Genomic DNA, 21,939 nt, shown 5'->3' on the forward strand with positions numbered 1-21,939 from the left:
GATCAATGGTAATTTGAAAAATTGTTCACAATATATTGATTTTACAGAGATAGCTTCTTGATAAATAAAAATCAATGAGGCGCAGTATAAAGTCTCTCCATATATTGTTTATGCTCTAAATTTTTAGATAATTTTGACATAATTTGTTTGGGTTAAGTTTCCAAAATCGCAAAAATGTAGAGAGGTTAAAGGTTAAGATGTTGATATGTAATATAAGTGATGGTATATATATAATATATATAATATATATAATATATAGTATATATTTACATATCAAACAGATTTAATACCTGTTATTTCCTTTGAGAGTTAAGTCTAGAACTGCATAATATTAATCTTCTTGGTTTAAGTATAAGTAACTATTCTCAGAAATTTTGATGACTTGTCTTAAGTTATTTTCTATAAGAATATTATAAATTACAACTTTATAAAGTTAGTTATTTTTGTTTATTTTTTAAGAATATATAACAGCCCCATTAAACAAGCTCATGACGAATAAATTTATGAATCACAACCAATGTAAATATACAAAATACATAAAGTATAAAATTATTAAGGATTTTACCATTGTAAATAGTAAATAAATATTACGTGTAATATACGAGTATACTAAGTTATGTTAATTTTAAAGTTATTAAAATATATTTATTCATGAAGATAAATACAAATAATCCGATGATTATGAGTTTAAGTAGAAGTATTTATTAATACAAATTCAAATACTAAAATGAAAACGACTATATAAAACATAAATACATATTTTATTATAATTTTTAATTCCATAAAGTATTACATGAAATAAGCATTATATTTCTTCATAATGTGTTATTATTAAGTATTTTTATTTTATTTAAAAAATAATAATAATAATAGCTACCTATCTACCATACTATATACGTATTATGTATATTGTATACCTATACATATCCTAAGTATTTCACAATATATAAAGATATTTGTAACTTGTTGAGGACAATAAATAAATATAATGCATAATATAAAATGATACAGTATATCCGGTCTTATACGCTTCACTAAATATCTCAGTCCAAAGACTTTACAGAAATACGGTTTGCAGTAATGAATAGGAAGACCTATAAGTATTAGATCTTAAAATCAAAAAAATCGAATTATAACATTTTTAATAGTTATAACTCAATTAACTTTTGGTATAAAACTCTAAGGTCATGGAATAAAAAAAACTTTGATAAAATTAACTTCTATAAAATAATAACATTTATATTTTCGAATTCGGTACCCTTAGCTTTCATATCAAACCATATTTTAATTCAAGGTTATTTGTTTAATTTGAGATATTTAAAAGTAGGTACTAGTGTAATGAAACGGGTCAAATATGTATTAAGAATTTAAAAATCAATGATTTGTCGACAGCATGTTTAATCAAAGCGAAACAAAGATAATTTTTTTATACCAAATTTGTAAAATGCATTACCTTATTTTATTAAAACATCAAAAAGGTTATTTAAGATAGATAATAATGGACATTTTAATTATTATTAATTAAGTCTCATCATACACAATTAACCCATTTAAATTAAATATATTTTCATTAATTTGAAAGTTTAAATCGTAAATTAATTATATACTTAAAATATTTTGACATAAACGATTTAACATAGAATTATAATTTAAATTTAAAATACGTATTATAAATATAATTAACAATATTTATTTACCTTTAAACACCGCAGAAGGGAATTAAATGTCAAAATGTTGATATGAAAAGTTACATTAATATTTTATACATTAAGTGATATTTTAATTTACATGTCGATATGAACGTACTAATGTATACAAAAAACTTACATTTATGTACTTATAAATCGATATCAGTAATTACTTCATAACAATTTTATATGATCATTATAAAAACAAATGTATGTGTATACATTAGGAAAACTTCAAAAAACTTTAAAAGCATACGTATTTGTTTATACGAAGGAAAAAATAGCGGGTTAAACCAGTCTACTTTTTTGGTTATTGTATGACGTATGCATCATCAATTTAGGGCATATTAAACGTAAATATCAAAGAAAAAAGAAACATACTAGTAGTTTTAACGAATTTATTTGCAACGAATAATCAATAAATTATGCAAATGTACAAGTATATACTATATACAAATGATAACAATAATTAAGAAAATGAACAAACGAATTAAATACTCGAGTTAACATTTGCGTCACGATTGTTTGGATATAATAAACTATAAACGACGATGCAATATTCGTTTATGAAAATTTAATTACGTTGGCAATATTATGTAATTATTCAAATTACATATGTATACGTATTCTGTGGAATTTCGAGAAACTTGGTAGGTACGTTTCATTATTAATTTTGATGATAGATGCCTTCATTGGAAACTCGCAGCGTTTGGAATGCTCAAATGATGTTCATAACAATGAAAAAGTGTAATTTAAATTTTATATACATAAAAATCTGTCACTTGCAGTAAAAATTATTTAGCTGAAGATATTTATTTAAAATTTTGTATTATTTTCTTACTTGTAAGATTTTAATTAAGCGCATTACCAATAATAACAGTTTTTTATATCGATAAATCGGTCTATCAAATTATAACTACAATGAGAGTTTAAGTTTAAGCTCGTCAAGACATAAATATGTGTAACAATGTATAAACTAATAATTATATTTACGAATTATTATTTATTTCTGGAGATGGACATTTTACATGTTATGCTTATGCAGCGCCATATTTGACTACAAAAATGCACAATTTTTTATTGTTTACACGGAAACGTGAGAGAAGGGAACATCTAGTGGCACTACGTTAAAGATTCGAACTAGGTTCGTGATAAATGATAATAAAACGCGCGATGCAACGTAGGTATCTAATATCAATTAGGTGCGTTTATTATCAATCGAAAATTTATTGAATGAAAAGATCGAAATAATTTTGATTTAGATGTTTTAGTGTTTTTTAGCGTTGATAAGTGACTATAAGTTGACAAAGCCGGAAACGCTAATTTTTATTTTTTAATAATATCTATAAAGCACTTATTGAACACTATAATGTTTGATGGTTAAAGCGGAAATTACATAATGATTTTCTTGTTCTCACTATAAGTAACTTCACGGACTCTAGAAAATCATATCGCACATAATATTATATCCGAGGGCGAAATATATTATATTGTTAAGTCGTATTATAAAATCACCGTAACTCACCAGTGTTTCTGTAAATGGCATTCACCCTTTGCACGTGCCTAGTCATGACTTCGATGCACGTCTCTTCCCTGCCGTACTTCTCGTAGAATAAGTGGTCGGCTTGCAGGTAGAGCATGCACGTGGTTTTCCGGTTGTCGACGAACCCACCCAGCCCCTTCTTGCGGTTCTCGAATGGATCGTAACCGCCGCTGTCGTCCACCACCAGGTTACTGCTGGCCTCGTCGCCGGCCCCGATCATCTTGCGCTGGTCATTCGGGTCGTACCAGTTGGGCTTTGGCACGGACGTCTTGCTGGAGGCCGACTGCCTGCTCCGGTTCACGATGGTACCGTTTGGTGACCGCACCAGTATCACACCCTCCGTGTCGTAAGTCTGGTTCACTAGCCTCTCGGCATCGGTATGCCCGATGTCGGTCGACCGTCGTCCGCGCAGTGCTTCCGATCTGCAACCGCCGCCGGCCGCCTTTGGGCCGTCCACGTCCGACAAACGGTATGCAACGCTATGGTATGGCAGCGTGCCGTACCGCGACGAAGGTTCTACGAAGAATTCTTCGGCGGCCGTACTGATGGTGCCGTCAAACAGTCCGTCGGACGTCACAATACCACGCACCGTCACTGTCTCCTCGTCTGCAAAAGAAAATTCAACCGTCGAAATATTATAAATATTATAATTCGTACTATTAACACAGGTATTCGATTTAATACGATGCTCATTATTCATACCATCCCAATCCGGTGGCGTTGTTTCAGGTTTTTATTTTTGTAAGTAGAAGGGTAGAAGTCGTAATCGGTTATCGAAAAAAAAAAAAAATCGAAGTTTGTTGTTCTTTATATAGTTAGTTAAAACGCAAGTGAATTCTTGTCGTACATAACACTGTTTTTAACGTTTGGAAACTACAGAGTGTTGTTTTTTTGTTAAAATCCTCTATGTTTGACATCCATCTGTAATTACGGTCTAACAAAAAAAAAAAAAAAAAATCGGATATACGGTATTGGTTTATGTGAGTGTATTTAATGCGCGTATCGTATACAGGCTAGGTTTCTAACACATGAATACGTGTTAACAAACACATTTACTTAATGGCGTGTCGTGTGTGAATAACGTCCTGTCCCTTTAACACTAACAAGCATTTAAGCTACAGTAAACGCTTTAATTATAAGCTGTCATTGATTATATATTTAGCCTAATTTAAAAGATTCAAACAAGATACAAATAACGTGTTGTATACGTAATTATCCATTTAGACTATAGTAACTTTATTCTATTTTTATGGCGTGACAATCTTACACGAAAACATTAATAGATATTTATTTGAATAAGTTTTTGATATGAAGTAACGTTGTTTTAAATCATAACGTTAATTTTCATGATGTATTAATAATTAAATTAAGTACTCCCCAATATACTTAAAAAAAAAAAATACGTTTTCAACAGTCGAGAATTTCTTTATTTAAAATATTATATCAATAATATGATGTGTTCCAAAAACTGTTCTTGGCAAATTTCAAAATAAATATAATTTCCTAGTTACATAAATAATCATTAGACATTTAAAGAATTATTTATCTAATTTCCTTCATATATGAATTAATGGCCTAAAATATTATTAGTTCACTAAATTTTAGTAAGACATTAAATAAATATGTTCTACACGGGTACTTGTAAGAGTACTTTTAAGAGTATAAAAGTTAGATTAAACAAAAAAAAAAAAAAAAATAGTTACTAAAGCAATATATATAATTAAAAAAAAAATTATAATAATTAGATTAGATTTAGATAGAATTATATACATCATATTATATATTGTAAAAATATTGTTGTCACATTATTGTATTTTAGATTCTAAACAGAATAATGAATGAACTGATTTTACGACATGTGTTTTTTTGTGCTTAAATTGTATAAAATTTTTTTAATAAGTTGTTAACAAAATGTTTCAACTTTGAGGGCGGTTTCTAATAGAAAATTGAATGAATTAAGTTTGTGCTCTGGGGGGAGGGGGGCAAATAAAAAATTTCTTGGTATTTTTTAAAATAATTGAGAAAACAAACAAATAATTAAGAACAAGTTTTAACGGAAATTTTTATCCAAAACCAATTTTTAATAAAATCGATTTTTTTTTTTTATGTAACTCAAAAATGAATAACAGTAAGTACTTAAAATCTGCATTAAATGTTAATAATTTGTATTTACTGTGTATAGAATATAATTTTCAAAATATTCTGACTCTTTTTAAGCTATTTAGAAATTTGAACTTCTAAGTTTTTTTTTTTATAAGGGTCGATAGAAAATATTTATGAGTAAAAATGCTCAAAAATTTGATAAAAATTAAATAAAACACATCCATTAGATTGACTCATTTGACACCTAATCTGAAGCAGAGCAATATCCACTTGTCTAACTATTTTATGATTATTTTTATAAATATTTTTTTTAATGAAATCAGATATTTATAGCCTATAAGATATTGTTCAAACTTTTAAAGTAGAGAAATATTTTAATAATTTTCATACTATAATAATTCCAATACACTATAATAAAAAATTAAATATTTATTATTCAATTTCTAATTTGAAAACCACGAATAAACGAAATTATTTCCAGTTATAAGTTTTAAAATAATCTAAAAAAATATAGGAATAGAATATAAAAAATAAATAAAATAGATAATAAAATGTATGAACAATTTATATTGTTAATTTTTATTTATAAGTAGGTACTTGTTTAAAGATCGATGATCAATTTCATTACACAATATATCATTGAAAATAAATTTGAAATATTCATATATCTTTTTTACATGCTCGAAAATTTGTCAATTATACATCTTTACAAAATAATATAAGTGGCCTGGTGTGGCGCGATGGTTAGCCTCAGTCACTAATGTGTTCTGAGGTCAAGCATCGGTCGTCGTCATTAGCTCTCGGATTGGAGATCACCCGAGTTCTTAGTGACGAATCCATGGCACACACATACACACACGTGTTCACATTTACTAACCTAACTTTACACTAAAAAAAACCTACTGTTCCTATGCATAGCTAATGACCATACTGCCGAGCTTAAATAAGATCAATAAAAGAAGAAAAAAATAATATAAGACTGAAATTGATATTTTAACTAGAAATAATACACAACGTCGCTAAAAAATTACACAAGGTACGTTTAAATTAGGTTTCATTGCTTACATATTATTGAATCAGACTTTATAAGATTTGTATAATTTATCCACAATGTACACTCCACTGACCCATCAGTAAACAATAATTTATCATGGTTCGTGCGGTTCAATAAACATAGCTTATTAAAAAAGAAAATTATTGTAAAAAAATGTATTGTAAAAAAAATAAATCATTATTTGTTGGTTAATTAATTAAAAGGACCGTTCAAACAATGTAAAATATGATATTTAATAAAATCTCATACCACCCTCTATAAAATAAGTCACTAACCAGTAACCAAGGTTAACACTATAGTAATTATTCTGAGATTCAAATACAGAATGTTTCACTTCACGTACTCCATATTACTATTACATTAAGTTTTTTTTTACTCATTTTTGTTACTTATTGTTTATGTTTAGTTAATAAAATATTTTAAATAAACTAAAAAATAAAACAGCATATAATATGTACTCAACAAAGTAGTTGTTATTTAAATGTTAAATTATTGTCGTATAACGCACTTTTAACAAAACGCGTAATATGTATTAAAAATTATAACTATTAAATATTACCTTTTAAAGAAAAAATTATATGCATATTATATGATATACTAGTACATAAAATATAGTAATATGAAAATAAATTTGAGTAATTCTTAAACATCAAATAAATTCTAAAAGATTTGTTTAAAGTTGAAATATGAAAACTGAAATAATAATTTTTTTTTATTGTTTAATCTTAAACCCATTATCTCATTTAATTTAACGGGTTAAATAAAGAAAACACTCAATCTGTTTTCAATAACATTATCTTCGTTGAGTATAAAAATCGAATAGATGTTTTCAAGTAACCCAATTTATTTTTGCGCATCATAAGCTTTCGCCGACGTAATCAGGTTATTGTTTAGTTCACTTTTTATCCAATCGATGGTGAATTTTATTTTATGCAAGAACAGATATTAAAATAAAAAAAATACTTTTTCCGTGAATTATTTATTTTGTATACGATGTTTTAAGGGAAAACCAACCATCAACAAATTCATTTTTATACGTTAATTTCATGAGGTATTTATCTATATAATTAAAAATATCTTTCTTATTTAATGTCATTGTGAGCGGCAGACAAAATAATAGCATCTTTATGAATATTTGATGATTTATTATTAAACTTGTTTTGAAATAACTTTAAAATTTTTTTTAAAGACAATATTTTTAAGAAAAAGTATTTAGAATTCCGATTTCAACATTTAATTTCAGCAAATCATATTATATATTTTTAGTGTAATATTAACAGTGATATTTTTGTAGAATAAATAGGCACTTGGCGGGATAGACTATCCTTTGAAAATGTAAATCTTCACATAAACCAAAACTTCCTGATTATTTATAATATTGTATTCTCATATTAAATAATTAGATGGGAATTGTAAGAATTAATTTATACACAGTAAACTGTGTCTAATCAAAGTTAAAACGAGTAAAAAATAAAGATGTATGATTAATATATATATTTAAGTTACATAATTTATGACGAATAAAGTATTCACCTAATATTATTATGTCTTCAACTGCCCCAGCCTTTCATTCCAACGTTACCACCTATTATCCCTTTTCAACACCTCCAACATCACTTTCAACATCAAATATGTCCTTTCTTGTCAACAAAAAAACATCATTGATAAGATGCTATTTTTTTTTTAACCCATATAGGCTTTTTAATTTAATTTTTTTTTGTTTTTTTTCTCTTTTCTTATTTATAAATAATTCATATATTATTACTCATTTTTTGATCTTGCTTGTTAACACTCAACTGTTGAAACTAATTGTAAATAACAAAGTTTAAATTAAAAAAAAAATAAAATTATGTTTTTGTGAAATAACCACCAAGTACCAAAACTTTACTTATAATTTATACTTACACAAGAATTACCCATAATTATATACTTAGAACTACCCTTTATTAATAAATATAAATTTAACATAATTTATTATTAACTAATGTATAAATACAATAACAAATCGATTTTATTTTATATGTATATTGTATTGTTAGATTCTGCATCCATGCTTACTCTCATTTTTAAGTGATAATAAATGTATTTAAATTCTGATTATTAGAATTTGTAAATACAAATTATTGAGATGTTATGTATTACTTAATGAGTATCCTGTAAATATACAAACTCGTATGTTTTAATGATAATCTCTTTTTTTACTGTAAATTATTTAATGGCTATTTTTTTATTTTTTTTGAAAATAAGTTAGATATTTAAGTGTTAATGTTTACACATATTAATGATAATAATCCTTAAAAATAGTTTTATAAAAATAAAAACAAATGTAATATCAAAACTAGTATTGATTATATTCACTTCATTTATATAAATAATAAATATGAATAGATTAATATAAATTACTATAGCTCTTATATCTTCCAAACACATTATCATATGGACCATTAGTTTTTGTAAACAAAATTAAATAACTCAAAAACTACTTCTTCGAATTTTGACTTAAATACATCAACGTTTTCAGATAAGTTATCTACTAAATAATTTTCAATATAAAAGGGGAGGTTCTCATATGAAAAACAAAAGTTTAGTATCCCAGCAAAGTATTCTTCAAGAATTTGAAAACCTGGTCTTAAGGTGTGTTTAAAAATTCCAAAAATCAGATTTTAAATAACTGCATTATTGGAGAACAAAGAAAGTAAATATGCTAAGTAAATCATCAATATGTTTAAGTATTTGACGTTAAATCTATGAAGCGAAAGCATTGACTTTTATATAGGTGAATAAAATCATTGTAAATGACAATGTGGTCTGTTACAGCAGTAGGGCATATCGCATGTTTATTCTAGTTAGGTACCACAAATTATATGGGTAATTATTAAGCACAATCGCTTCAGTCTAGTTGCAGAATATGAGTATAGTATCTGTAGGCAAACCGTTGTTACCAATACCAAAAAAACATTACGGTAAATGTAATTTAAAATTGTCCACTATGTAGGTATATGACCGCACAGGTAGGTATAACACAAAAACACTCCAGATTATAGTATATCACTTAGAAAAACTAAATATGTAAAAAAAAAATTAGGAACTTGCTTTATTGTATAATAGTAAGTGTCGAGTGTACTTGTCTTTAAGAAGGTTATTTTAATGGATGTGTTAAATTTTAATTCAATAATAAGTAATTGTATACAATGAACAATGATCCTCAGCAGAAATATAGTTCAGTCTACTATATTTTTAAGAATGTTTTATTAAATATTTAAATTTATATTAGTATATTTTTTTCTATTAGTAATTCATTATGTATAAGTTAAACTATTTTTTTCGAAAACAAATCACAAATATTCTTTAGTGAATATTATTATAATAATGGCTTAAGTGTATCTATAACATATGAATTATGAACAGTTCAATATAAAAATATAAACTATCTATGCTAACGCCTTTTTTAAATGTATACACACATATTTACCTACTGAAAATATTAATAGATTATGTATTAGACTTAAAATTAAATTTAAAACGATATTTAAATTACCCTATATTTATTGTATGTATAAAAAGTATATTTTTAGTATGCGAACAATGGCGTTACTTGGGAGAGAAACGATCAATTTTAAAACGCTAACGCATTTTTTCTGTTTGTATCTTGTATGTAAGGATTAAATTAAAAATAGAGTAAAAACTTTATGCATGCTGCTGCTGCTGCTACTGACAAACCGACATGTGAGAACTACGATATGTTGCGTTTTGCGGATAAAGATAAGAGAAAGAGTCGCAATACAAAATCCAACTAACTAAAAAACAAGTTAAAAAGTTTTAAACCGTATTTCTGTTATGTGGAGTAAAAAAACAAAAGTCAATTCTAAACTAAGAACTAAAATCAATATAGCATTACGCAGAGCTTTAACAATATGAATACTATGGTTATATTATTTAAAATTAATTTTATTATTATATAGGGTAATATTTAAGTACCTACGCTGGTTCGAAAAATTTAAAGAAAATTTAGAAAAAGTTCAAATTCATATACATATATATTATATATATATATAATATTAAATGTCACGGATAATAGTTAATAGTCAAAAACGGACCCAGAAAAATACAATTATTGTATTATTTCATGTTATTATATCTATAACATAATTGTGTGTGTCTACACTATATAAATATAATACAAATATATGAGTATATACCTAATGTAAGTATTAATGTTTTTTTAACTAATATTGTCATAATATATTAATGTAATACTATGAATATCTTTTAAAAAGTGAATATTTTTTTTCCATCAGAATTTCAGTCATAAAATATACATAATTTTTAACTGTTATACATATAAACCAATGTATCATAGCAATATAATTTCGGTTGAACATAAAAACTTAATATTACATTGTATTTGATAGGGTTATGAATAATTATATTTAAGAACCTACCAATAATACTATTAGGGATAGATAGGTTTATAACTATTGTTTAAAAACAAAGTTCAAAAAATTTTTGAACGTTTAAAAAATAATAAAAATAAATAATCGTTTTTTAATGAATAATGAGTAACTATAGTACTTTTTTAAGAAGTTTGAATTTTTAGAACACTGATTCAATTTATTTTTGTTAAGTTAATAATTAAAATTTTAAAATCAGTATATTATGTTTTGGTTGATTCAGAATATTAATACAAATATTATAGATAAACCATAAAATAATACTAAAATACGATAAAGACAATATCAAAAATTATAATAAGTACAACCACTTTTATTTTTATAATAAACAACAAATTTTAAAAGGCAAATAACTGTCCAATTCTGTTAACCAAAAATTATGCAAATCTATATGCATTCATCTGTTTTTTTATGTACAATAAAATAAAAAATATATTATATTATGATATTAAATAAATTAAAATTATATCTAATTATCGACCAATTTAATTGTATAATCTTAATACTTATTCTATTCATAATGATTCCTTTTGTGTATTAAAATATTTGTAAGACATAATAAAGTATAAGTCAACGACTGACTTAACATGAAAAAATATAAACAATTTATAAAATACAATATAAATTATAAATTAATATTATTATAATATATTTATTTAGTAAACGAATTTTGGGTTCTCTTATTTGTTTTCTTTATTTTTAATAAGTTTAAGAAAATCAAATGTTTTAAATTGCAATGTTTTTTAATCAACAATAATATGAAATATGTAGAGTTTGACATTGTTATAAATACTCAATGTTTTGAAGGGTGTACATAATAAATAAAAATGAAATTTTTAAATAACCTACGTGTTTTTTTCTGTTAATATTTTAAACAAATTAAAAACAAAGTTTTTTCCAACCGAGGTTCATGTTCGATTTACATCATTAGTCTCCCGATATTGTGATTGATGGGTTTTACTTGAATACACGAGATTATACAAAAAACGAAAAAAGTATCGATTAAACTATAAACTCCATTAAGATTAGTTCACATTTTGTTGACTCATTAATGTAACTACAATCTACTCTACAATACTAAATTAAATTTAAGCCATTCTCTCTTAAAGAAAACATAATTATTTGCACACGAAGTAGGACTTGAGTTAATGGATTTAATTGACAAAAAATAGTTTTTTAGCTTAAAATCATACTAGCTATATAATATATCTACTTATGTAATGATTAATTACTAATTAATTATCAAATCTCATTTAAAATTTAAACTATACTACAGAACAGATTATTTTTTTTTCCGATAGAATTGTGTGAGTGATTATATTAACCTACTTTCTTTTGTTATAATTCGATAGATATATATTTATAATATTAATTTAACTATTATATGTAACCTTATTTGTTCATCTATTATTCCTTGAAATAATATGTAATTTATTTTTCATATAATTGTATTATTTCAGTAATGTTAACAAAACTCATAGTTTTTAATATTTTTATTACTTCATGGTTTGATGCTTATAGGTATGTTTGATTTAACGACAATAATAATGATGTAATGGCTATTCAAATTAGCAGAATGAAATCTTTAAATTAATTTAAAATATTATCTAAAATTACTTAAGTTAATTAAAATCAAATAACATTACTATTTCAATGGCTGTAACAAAAAATATAATCTGTTTTCAAAGAATGGAATTTATAAAAGTCAAACATTAGATTGAACTTCTAAAAACATAAATTTCAAAACTTAAAGAATATTTCATTAAATCAGCAAAGCTTTAGCAGGGCAAAAAAAATAAATAAATGTAGAAATTATTAGTAAAAATTTCACGCACTATATCTATAATAACTGAAAATTTTAAACAAAGATTAGCCGTTCCAGGACAAGATAATATTATATACTACAGAGAAGGGATATAAAACACGGAGCGTTTATACGATAAATAAACATATCACTATATACGTTATGCAAAACATTTTAATAACGGACTAGGATAAAAACATATCCTCTATCCCTCTCGTATTCATTCGCTAACATAAGCAAACACACACACACTCATGTATACAAGTTATATAGTTATATACACATAATATGCAAGCAAACAACAAACACAGCACGCGTATAGCCGTCTGCAGCTGTTAATAATATTTCGTTTAAATAGCTCGACGCGTTAATAATAATAATAATAATATCACAATAGTGATTATTTCATGGTCCACAGTTCAACCATTAATTATGAAGTTTCATCGTACGTAACGGACACAGAAGTGTTTGTTATAATGGAATACTGGGCACAACGTTTGGTTTTAAGCGATTCCACATGAAACACACTCTCACATATATATGGACATGTAATATTTTTAACTATAAAGAACAATACATGATAAACGACTCGTCGGCAAAACGATTCAGCTGCTTGCAATGAAAACCCTGGATGAAGAAAAATAAATAAATCGTAAGACGGCCACGGCACACTGCCATGGGTAATAATAATAATAATATATAAAGACTATATCGTACAAAAAGAATAGGCTGCGATGGTGGTGGCAATGGCCTGCACACGAACTGCAAATTGATTTACCGGCACATAAATTTACGAATAAGTTCGCCGTCGATATGTAACCCGCAGAGAAATACTTCTTTATATGCGTACGCCTATCGCCATCGCCGCCATTGCAGTGATTGTACATATATAGTACAAATCATTCGCGTGAAGCCCAATCAGAGTTACGTTTCTCGTTTGTTTGGTACAATATAATTTTTTATAAATATGTATTTATGTAAGCGCCAAATCAAAAATTTAAGCACAAATATACTGCCATAAATACAAAACACGTTTATTAAAATTAAATATAAATTCAAAACGATATGTAAATTAAAATTATTCATCTATTTAAATACATTAACTATAATCTAATAAACATAAAGCGTACCTAACAAATGTCTATTTAAGAATAATAAATTCTTTTTAGAATAATTATTTTGAATTGAAGAGAAATCTAATTAAACGTGTATCAACCCAAGCGTAACTAGAGGGCGTCATTTCAAAATTTTGAGTAAAATATATATCAATTTACCAATAACTAACCTCCTAACCATAATTATAACCACTCACAAAATTGATACCGGTACAATAATCATTTTATACGACAAACTATTCTGAGAAGTAGAACAGTGTGATACACCGTCTATATTTCTTAGAATATTTTATAATTTATTTATAACACTATTAGAAATTTATTTTTTTTGTTAGTAGTAGTATGGCAAAAAAATATTACATATATTATCATAGATTATTATTATATACTCTTGACGTAACGTATAACGGTGTGAATAGGTTGTACTGGTTTTGGTATAAATCTATTATTATAGAAACAATACAATAAATTATTATTTAAATAAAGTACAGCGAAATATTTGTGTTTAGTTATTGAGCAATTTTAAACTTTCGATATTGTAAATATAATATTATTTCTATCGTAAACTAAACTTTAATTGAGAATAAGATTGGAAATTTGTTTATCAAAAAATCTGAACTTATTGTAATTTCGTCATTTATTATGAGTTATGACTATTTGTATATGTTTAAGTACACTCGTTGGAAATATTTTAGTAATAAATAATAACATACATTTTCATATTATACCATAAATATTTAAAGTTTTTAAAATATTTAGTTTGAGTAAAAATAATATTAAATTATTTTTAATTTGTTCTGCAGAGATAACATTCATCTCCAGTTTTAAAAATATTTAAATCATTTTTTTCACACTTTTAATTATTAATGTGCGTTATTAATAAAGTTAAATAAAAATCATTAGGAAAAGGGAAACTAAAAAAACTTAATTACACAAGCTTATTAATAATGAAATTCATTTTGAACGACGTTTGAAATTGTACTATATGATGTTTACAATAAATAAAGTTGTATGGAACGTAAAACAAATGGTACATAGTTTGTAAAGCTTTGTTATATATGGTTTTAATATTTTCCCTCTTCCTAGTATTTTGTTACACCACAGCTTTAGTTTTCCAATACACTTTAAAGCCAAGTTATTAGATAACAGTGTGTGAAGAAGACTCGTGAATTGAATTGAAACTTCAAAACAGAGACCTTGAGATACTTTATTATGAATTTTCTGATGGTAACGAAATTGGAAAGTTAAATTACGAGTGTATTAGGTACTAAAATTTACTGAACTAGAAATTACCAGCCATAAAATTAATTTACTAATCATATTAGGAATGATTAGCATATATGTCATATGTGAAAATTAGATGTAAATTTTATCATAAAAAAGTATAAGTTTATAAAAGTTATTAAAAATTCGTTAAGATTCAAAAATCTTTTAAAAATATTTCTATGTTGTAGCAGCATAACTTTTAGTAATACATTTTGTTTTTAATATTTTAAAAAGTTTACGTATATTAGTTATTGTCTTTTATTGTATAATTTGTATAGTATTAGATAACTTCATTCTAACCCTTATATATATATATATATATATATATATATATATGTATATAGATGTTATTAATCTATTTATACATAGTAAATTGTCCGAATAAAAATTCTATTAAAATAGATTAAGTTGGTTAGTATTTTTGCAGTACTTTTTTTTAACAAACATATTTTCCACTTATATTATTTTATTTTAAAGAAAAGTAAAGAAGTTTACTTAAAAATAAAATTATTTAAAATTATTATTTTTATTTATTTTAATACCGGTTTACGTGTTTATAAGTATATACTATTTATATTATATAATAAACCAGGCAACATAATAATATAATATAAATTATATGATAGACCATAAATAATTACTGCGGCGATAGTTCTGACCCGACAAATATTAGTAAATTGAAATACTATGAACAGTATGAACAAATGAGTGAGTACGGTCAATGGCGGAGAGACGCAGATAACGTATGTGTATTTGTCATTATTAATTTATTCAAACAATAAACACAGGATATTTCATGTACATTTTTAGCGTAGGTATACCAATATAGACATAATAAACCACCACCAGAATCATCCAACACGGATGAGCTTTATTTAAATAAAATAATGTATATATTTATATATATATACATGCCAAACGATTTAAATCTTATTTACCTTCCAATGTGCCGACGTAAGCTTTGCCTGGATCAAACGGTATTGGACGATCACCCGAGCCCTCGAACACCACGTCATCAGCGAATAGTTTTTGGTCTGGCGTCAGCAACATTTTGAACGTCCTATGGAAACAAAAAAAATTCGATTTAATTTGACACATATTTAACATACAACAATATTATGATGTGATGTTGCGCATTATGAAGGTCGTCATCATAGCGCATATCAGATAAATAAACAGGGAAAATATTACAAACACACACACATTGATTGATTGAACGACGATATGTAAAGATCATCACGGAGTTATGGAAATCCATCAACAACACAACACGCGCGGAAACATTAAATGATATTTTTTTACGAATTCTTTGTAAAGTAAATGCGGAAAAAATACACTTAAGAACTTATCTTTCTATATATTTTATAATATATGGTCATATTACCATTACAGTTTAAGTTTAGAAAGATCGAATACATTTTTTTTATTATTATTTATGAGTTTTGAAATAATACACGTAAAAAATAAAGCGCTCTTTTAAAAATACGCTTAAAAATAGTATATAGTTTGATACCTACTCAGTAAAAGAGGTAAACAACTTTACAGCCTTTTCCCTACACAACACATAATATTGAGTATTTATCTTTTTTTGTAGTTATTGCTTTGTTCTTGTACAAAACTCAAAAAGCAATAAAATTACAAGTTATGCGTTTGTTCGATTTTCTCGATGGGTTATATATATGGGTAGAAGCATTTTAGAAGTATACACAGAGAATAGGAGTGGGTATGTAAACACGATAGTAATCTAATGGAAAATATTGAGTTGTATAATGTGTTTTAGCGTTTATATGTATATAGATGGGAACTATTTTTCCAATTTAATACTTAAGATAAATATTCAACTATAAATACATATTTTTATACTTTTTTATGCTCTAGATAGATTTTTTGAAACTTCAAAGCAATTTAATTTTGTTAAATATTGAACAAATATAATATAGACAATATAGACACACTACCTATTAGTGAACTTTTTATATATAGATTTAATTTTGTTTGTACGTTTTATTTAAAACTTCTACTTGATACATTGTTACAATATTATATATTAGTTAAACAATTATATAATTTAACTATTACAATAAATAAAATATAAATTTACCAATTTATTTATTTTAATTCATATGGAGTATTAGGTTTTCCTAATTATTATTATAATACATGAAAATTCTACCTACTATATAATATGTATTATAATAAATAATATACTATGATTATAAACCTAACATTTGGCTTTATGTTCTGTAACCTAATAAAATCTCATATAATGTTTTTTGCCTCAACAAATTAAAATTATTAAGGATATAAATTCAAATCACAGCGAATGTTATAAACGTGTGTGTATTCTGTACATTATTAGATATATCTAATATTATACTAACATATATTGTGACGTTGAGTAATATTATCATTGAGTAATCATAGATACATAATAAAGTTGAAAGTAATATACATTGAATTACGTTACAAATAAGATATTAATCCACATATTATTTCACTTTTTTATACAAATACTTTATACCTTCACACATACACATACACATCACACACACATACACATATATATAATCAAAAAGTAATGAAAATTGTTCATAAGTTGTTAACTTACTATAGCATGTTATTAAGTATTTATAGACAATAGCCGGGAACGAAGTTGAATAATAATAATAATAATATTTATTTAGCAACGACAACAACAATAATAAAAGCTTACAATACTAAGATTTAAATAAAATAAGTATAAATTAAAAAGAAGTAAAAATATTCTTAATATAATATTTATAATTGTTAAAATCAACTAAATTATTTAAATTAATATTATACTTGCAAAGTAAAGGGATTCCTTTACCTAATTAAATGACTAAATGTTCCGAAATTAAATTTATTGAATGTAAGACTATGGTGTAAAAAAAATTAAAGGACATAAACCGTCTTGCCATAAATGGCGGCAATTGTAGTATTTAATAATCACTTTTAAGATTTAAGCAATTTAAGACATTAATTGTTAAACATCAATATACTGTAATTGTTTTATAAATTGCCCGTTTGCCATAACGATTTTTTTTTTTAATTTTTTTTTTTAGTATTTATTTAGTAGTTACAACTACACTATAATATTTAGTGAGATGACTGAAGTATTGAAATTCAATCTAAGATGTATGAATAATAATACAAAATTAAGTTTGCAGCATTAGTCCGCGATAAAAACAAAGTTTATTATCTATGAATAATACACGTGTATCTAATAGCTCATTAGTAAAATTATTTTGGAGGAATTTATGATAATTGTGATAAATATATTTGCACAAAACTTGGTAGTTGATATTATATCATCAATATTTGACAATTGACCTATAAACCATAAAATAAAAAAATTGAACGGCTTCGGAAGCCAAATAACTAGTTCAGTGTTGAAGTGAATTTGAATATGGGGCACGCATCTTAATCCATTATACCTACGTGGCTACGTATAAGGGTGTATTATTATTATTATTGTTATGACCATTATTATTATTATTAATAATATTAAAGCGTACTATCATGCATATTTTAATCGTTAATGTAACAATAAAAGGAAATAGTTAGAAAAATTAAAAAAGTAATAATATGTGATCCACATATACATCACTCGAACATATTTTTTATCAGCAACACAACAACAAAAGGAAATAATTAGAAAAAAATATAAAAATAATAATGTGCTCTTCTACACAATATCATTTAGGTATTCTCAAACGATTGGACAAAGAGATCGGTGAACGACCTTCCAGGTTTGAAACAATGAAATATAGTCGTGACGTCATTAGCATGGTATTATTTTTATATGAAACCTTCAACACCAATATCCATGTTACATTATATTGTTCTGGTTTTCGCGAGAACAGTAGTATGAACAGAACATCGTGGAATGAGAACGAACCGTATAGGTTTAGCCGATATAACTAGTGTTGTTATCGGTATTATATTTGTGTTGTGTTCGTTTTCATTTGCTACCTACGTTATGGAGAAAAAATAATAATATACAGTTGAGACCTATACTACAATTTACTACAACACAAGATCAGTAGCATTCACTTCCTTATTGAAAAACTGCTAGTCGTATTTATTTTAGTTTTTGTTTATCACACATGATAAGTCTATTATTGCGCGAGTCGAATAGTGTATTGTGTAATATAGTTTATACGTACCGATATGTATGTATGTATTAATAATATATAATATGGTGTACCTACTACCTATACAAGAAATAACCGGATACTATCATTTTGTACTAATTTTAAGTTTATATAATTATTATTATGTAGTGGATGTTCGTCGTCCTACTATTATCTTACTGTTAAATTTTTTAATACGATGGTACTATTAATTTACATGCGTTACATGAAAAAAAAATTATTATACTCGTATTTAGTATATATGGTAGTAGGAAGTTAAAGTATTCACTTGCACTGTAGGAATATGCAAATTGAGATTATACTTACATACCCAAAACGAGAAATATTAGCTATAGTATACGTAGAGTAAAAAATTGTATTGAAAATAATCTGAAAGGAAAAAAATTACACTCAATCATTGCAGATTGATAATAGTCCTTCGAAACCATATAAAAATTAATTTATTCATTAGAAAAATATATAAAAGTGTGTAAGTACAATACGTACATTTTTATAATTGCCTACTTTATTTCGAGGACATGTCGTATGAATGAAATATCTCAAAATGTAAAAGTACACATTTAATTAGCGGATAAATATTGTTATTGTATTGAATAATGAATCATTAACGTGAGTAGAAGTAGAATCGATAATCAATTGTTATATTATGATTTGGGTTTTCACCTAAGATTAATTATAAGCCCATTGAGATATTTAAACTCTTATTCTATCTTTCCAAGTTATCTAATAAATAGTACCAATGTTAAAATTCGAAAATTATTTCAAATTTTTATTCTTATATGTAATCTTTACTAGTATCTTGTACCAAACCTGAAAAAACAATATTCTAAAAGTAATAATTATAAGTTATATTATTATAATCAATATTAAATTATAAAATAATTGATGTAAGTCAAACGATTCAATAAATTATGTTTGGCTCAAAATTCAAACAAAAACAATGTTTTGCTTGTACTTACATTATTTTTTGCTAAATAAAATTACATTGTTGATTAATATAAATTATAGAGTTAGTCTCAAATTTAGCTAACGATTTAAGTTTAGTCACCTAATAAACGTGGTAATAATTGATAAAACGATTATGGTAGACTTATCAAAGTGTTTTTATCAGCCAAAAAAATAACTGGCTAATATAGTTTACCTAATTCCTTTATAATATATACATGCAACCACCTCACACATAGATATAACTGTAAATAATATAATATTTTAATATTTCTAATAAAATATAAAACCATAATACGTACGTTAAAGACATTAACATATTATTATGTTCTATTTTCACATTAATAATGGTAATACTCTTGACATTTTAACTATAATATAACCTTTAATAAAAATCCATTTTAAGCGCCATTTAAAGAAAACAAAAACCTTTTTTCAGACCTCATAATATATTATGTACGTATAAATTCTACAGAACATAATTTTATTAATGTGAACTTTATACATTTTGTTCTGTTTATATAATGAATCTAGCCATTTTTTTTTTATAAATATACGCAGGTAGAAATTACATATAATAAAGAACAGTTGGAGAAACTTGATGACATTGGAAAAACCAATTGGTGTGTACTTGTTTGACAATAATCGATCTTAACATAATGTTTTTATAGTTTGATCACTCAATTATTTATACTTTATTTGTTTATAACACGTGTTCTTATAATATAATATAAGAATACTGAATAGTAAACTTATACATTACGGTATAGGTACCTACTTTTTATCTATGTACAAGGCACACGTTTCTATTCGTCATCGGTAAATTATATAACATATTTAGTTTGTTAACTTGAAATAGCGAATTTCAAATTTAATAAAACATAAGTTTAATTATTAAATATTTAAACGTACAGTGTTATTATTAATGAAACATAGAACTTGTGACCATGAAATTTGAATATTTGAAATAGGTTTTATTGGTCGATAGTAAAGCTATATATGAGAAATGATATATTAATGTTTAATGTTTATACTTCGTTCTATATTACAAATTTAATCTGGAGAGCTTCAAACAATAATGTTTGTTATCATCCTTAAATCACAATAGATGCTTACAAAAATGCAGGCAGGATTAATCTCTAGATGACGTAGGATCAATCAACTACGACCCTGAGGTTACATTTCTTATTAATTTTCTTTTCTTCCGTAAACAATGAATCACAAAGAATATATTATTATTAAAGTTGATTTTCAAATCATACAAATTTAAAAACAAAAAGAATTATTAATAATAGTATAATGTATAATATTATTATAAAATATGAATACTATAAATCATAATAAAAGCATATAACACACATTTTTCAAGGAATTATTTTATGTTAAAAATTATTGTTATATAATATAATTATGTATTACTCTTGAACTTAAAAGAGAGATTGACTAAAGTATGGTCCTAAAAAGGTTAAATTGAGTCAACAAGAATGCAGATAGATAAAATATTCGTGAGGGCTATTCAAAATCGTATGAAATTAATGGAAAGAAAAATAAAGTGTACTACATTAACAATATTAAAACCTTGTTCAAAGTTAACTCAAAAAATAGTTTATCATATATATATATATATTCATATATTTTTAAATCTTAAATTTTAATCGATAAATCTATAGAACACAATGTACTTAATTAAGTATGATTTGTTTGAAATTGAATAACATGCTCCATTTCAATTTTTAGTTTCCAACATTTTTTTAAATTGTTAATCTGCTTTAAAAAATCATAATACTAAAGTTTT

At 25.1% G+C, this 21,939-nt stretch overlaps 1 protein-coding gene across 1 annotated transcript in view; it reads right to left on the reverse strand.

Moving 5' to 3' along the window:
* The window catches only part of LOC112602819 (disintegrin and metalloproteinase domain-containing protein 10), a 71,457-nt gene that overhangs the window by 15,321 nt on the left and 34,197 nt on the right, over nucleotides 1-21,939 (reverse strand). The window contains exons 3-4 of the mRNA XM_025351141.1: nucleotides 15,963-16,084; nucleotides 3,214-3,837 (exon numbers count right to left, since the gene is read on the reverse strand). Coding sequence (XP_025206926.1) covers nucleotides 3,214-3,837; nucleotides 15,963-16,084 — 746 coding nt within the window. The remainder of the gene's footprint in view (nucleotides 1-3,213; nucleotides 3,838-15,962; nucleotides 16,085-21,939) is intronic.

This window comes from Melanaphis sacchari, unplaced genomic scaffold, assembly GCF_002803265.2.
Source record: "Melanaphis sacchari strain LSU unplaced genomic scaffold, SCAv2.0 Contig91_pilon_pilon, whole genome shotgun sequence".
Classification (NCBI taxonomy): domain Eukaryota; kingdom Metazoa; phylum Arthropoda; class Insecta; order Hemiptera; family Aphididae; genus Melanaphis; species Melanaphis sacchari.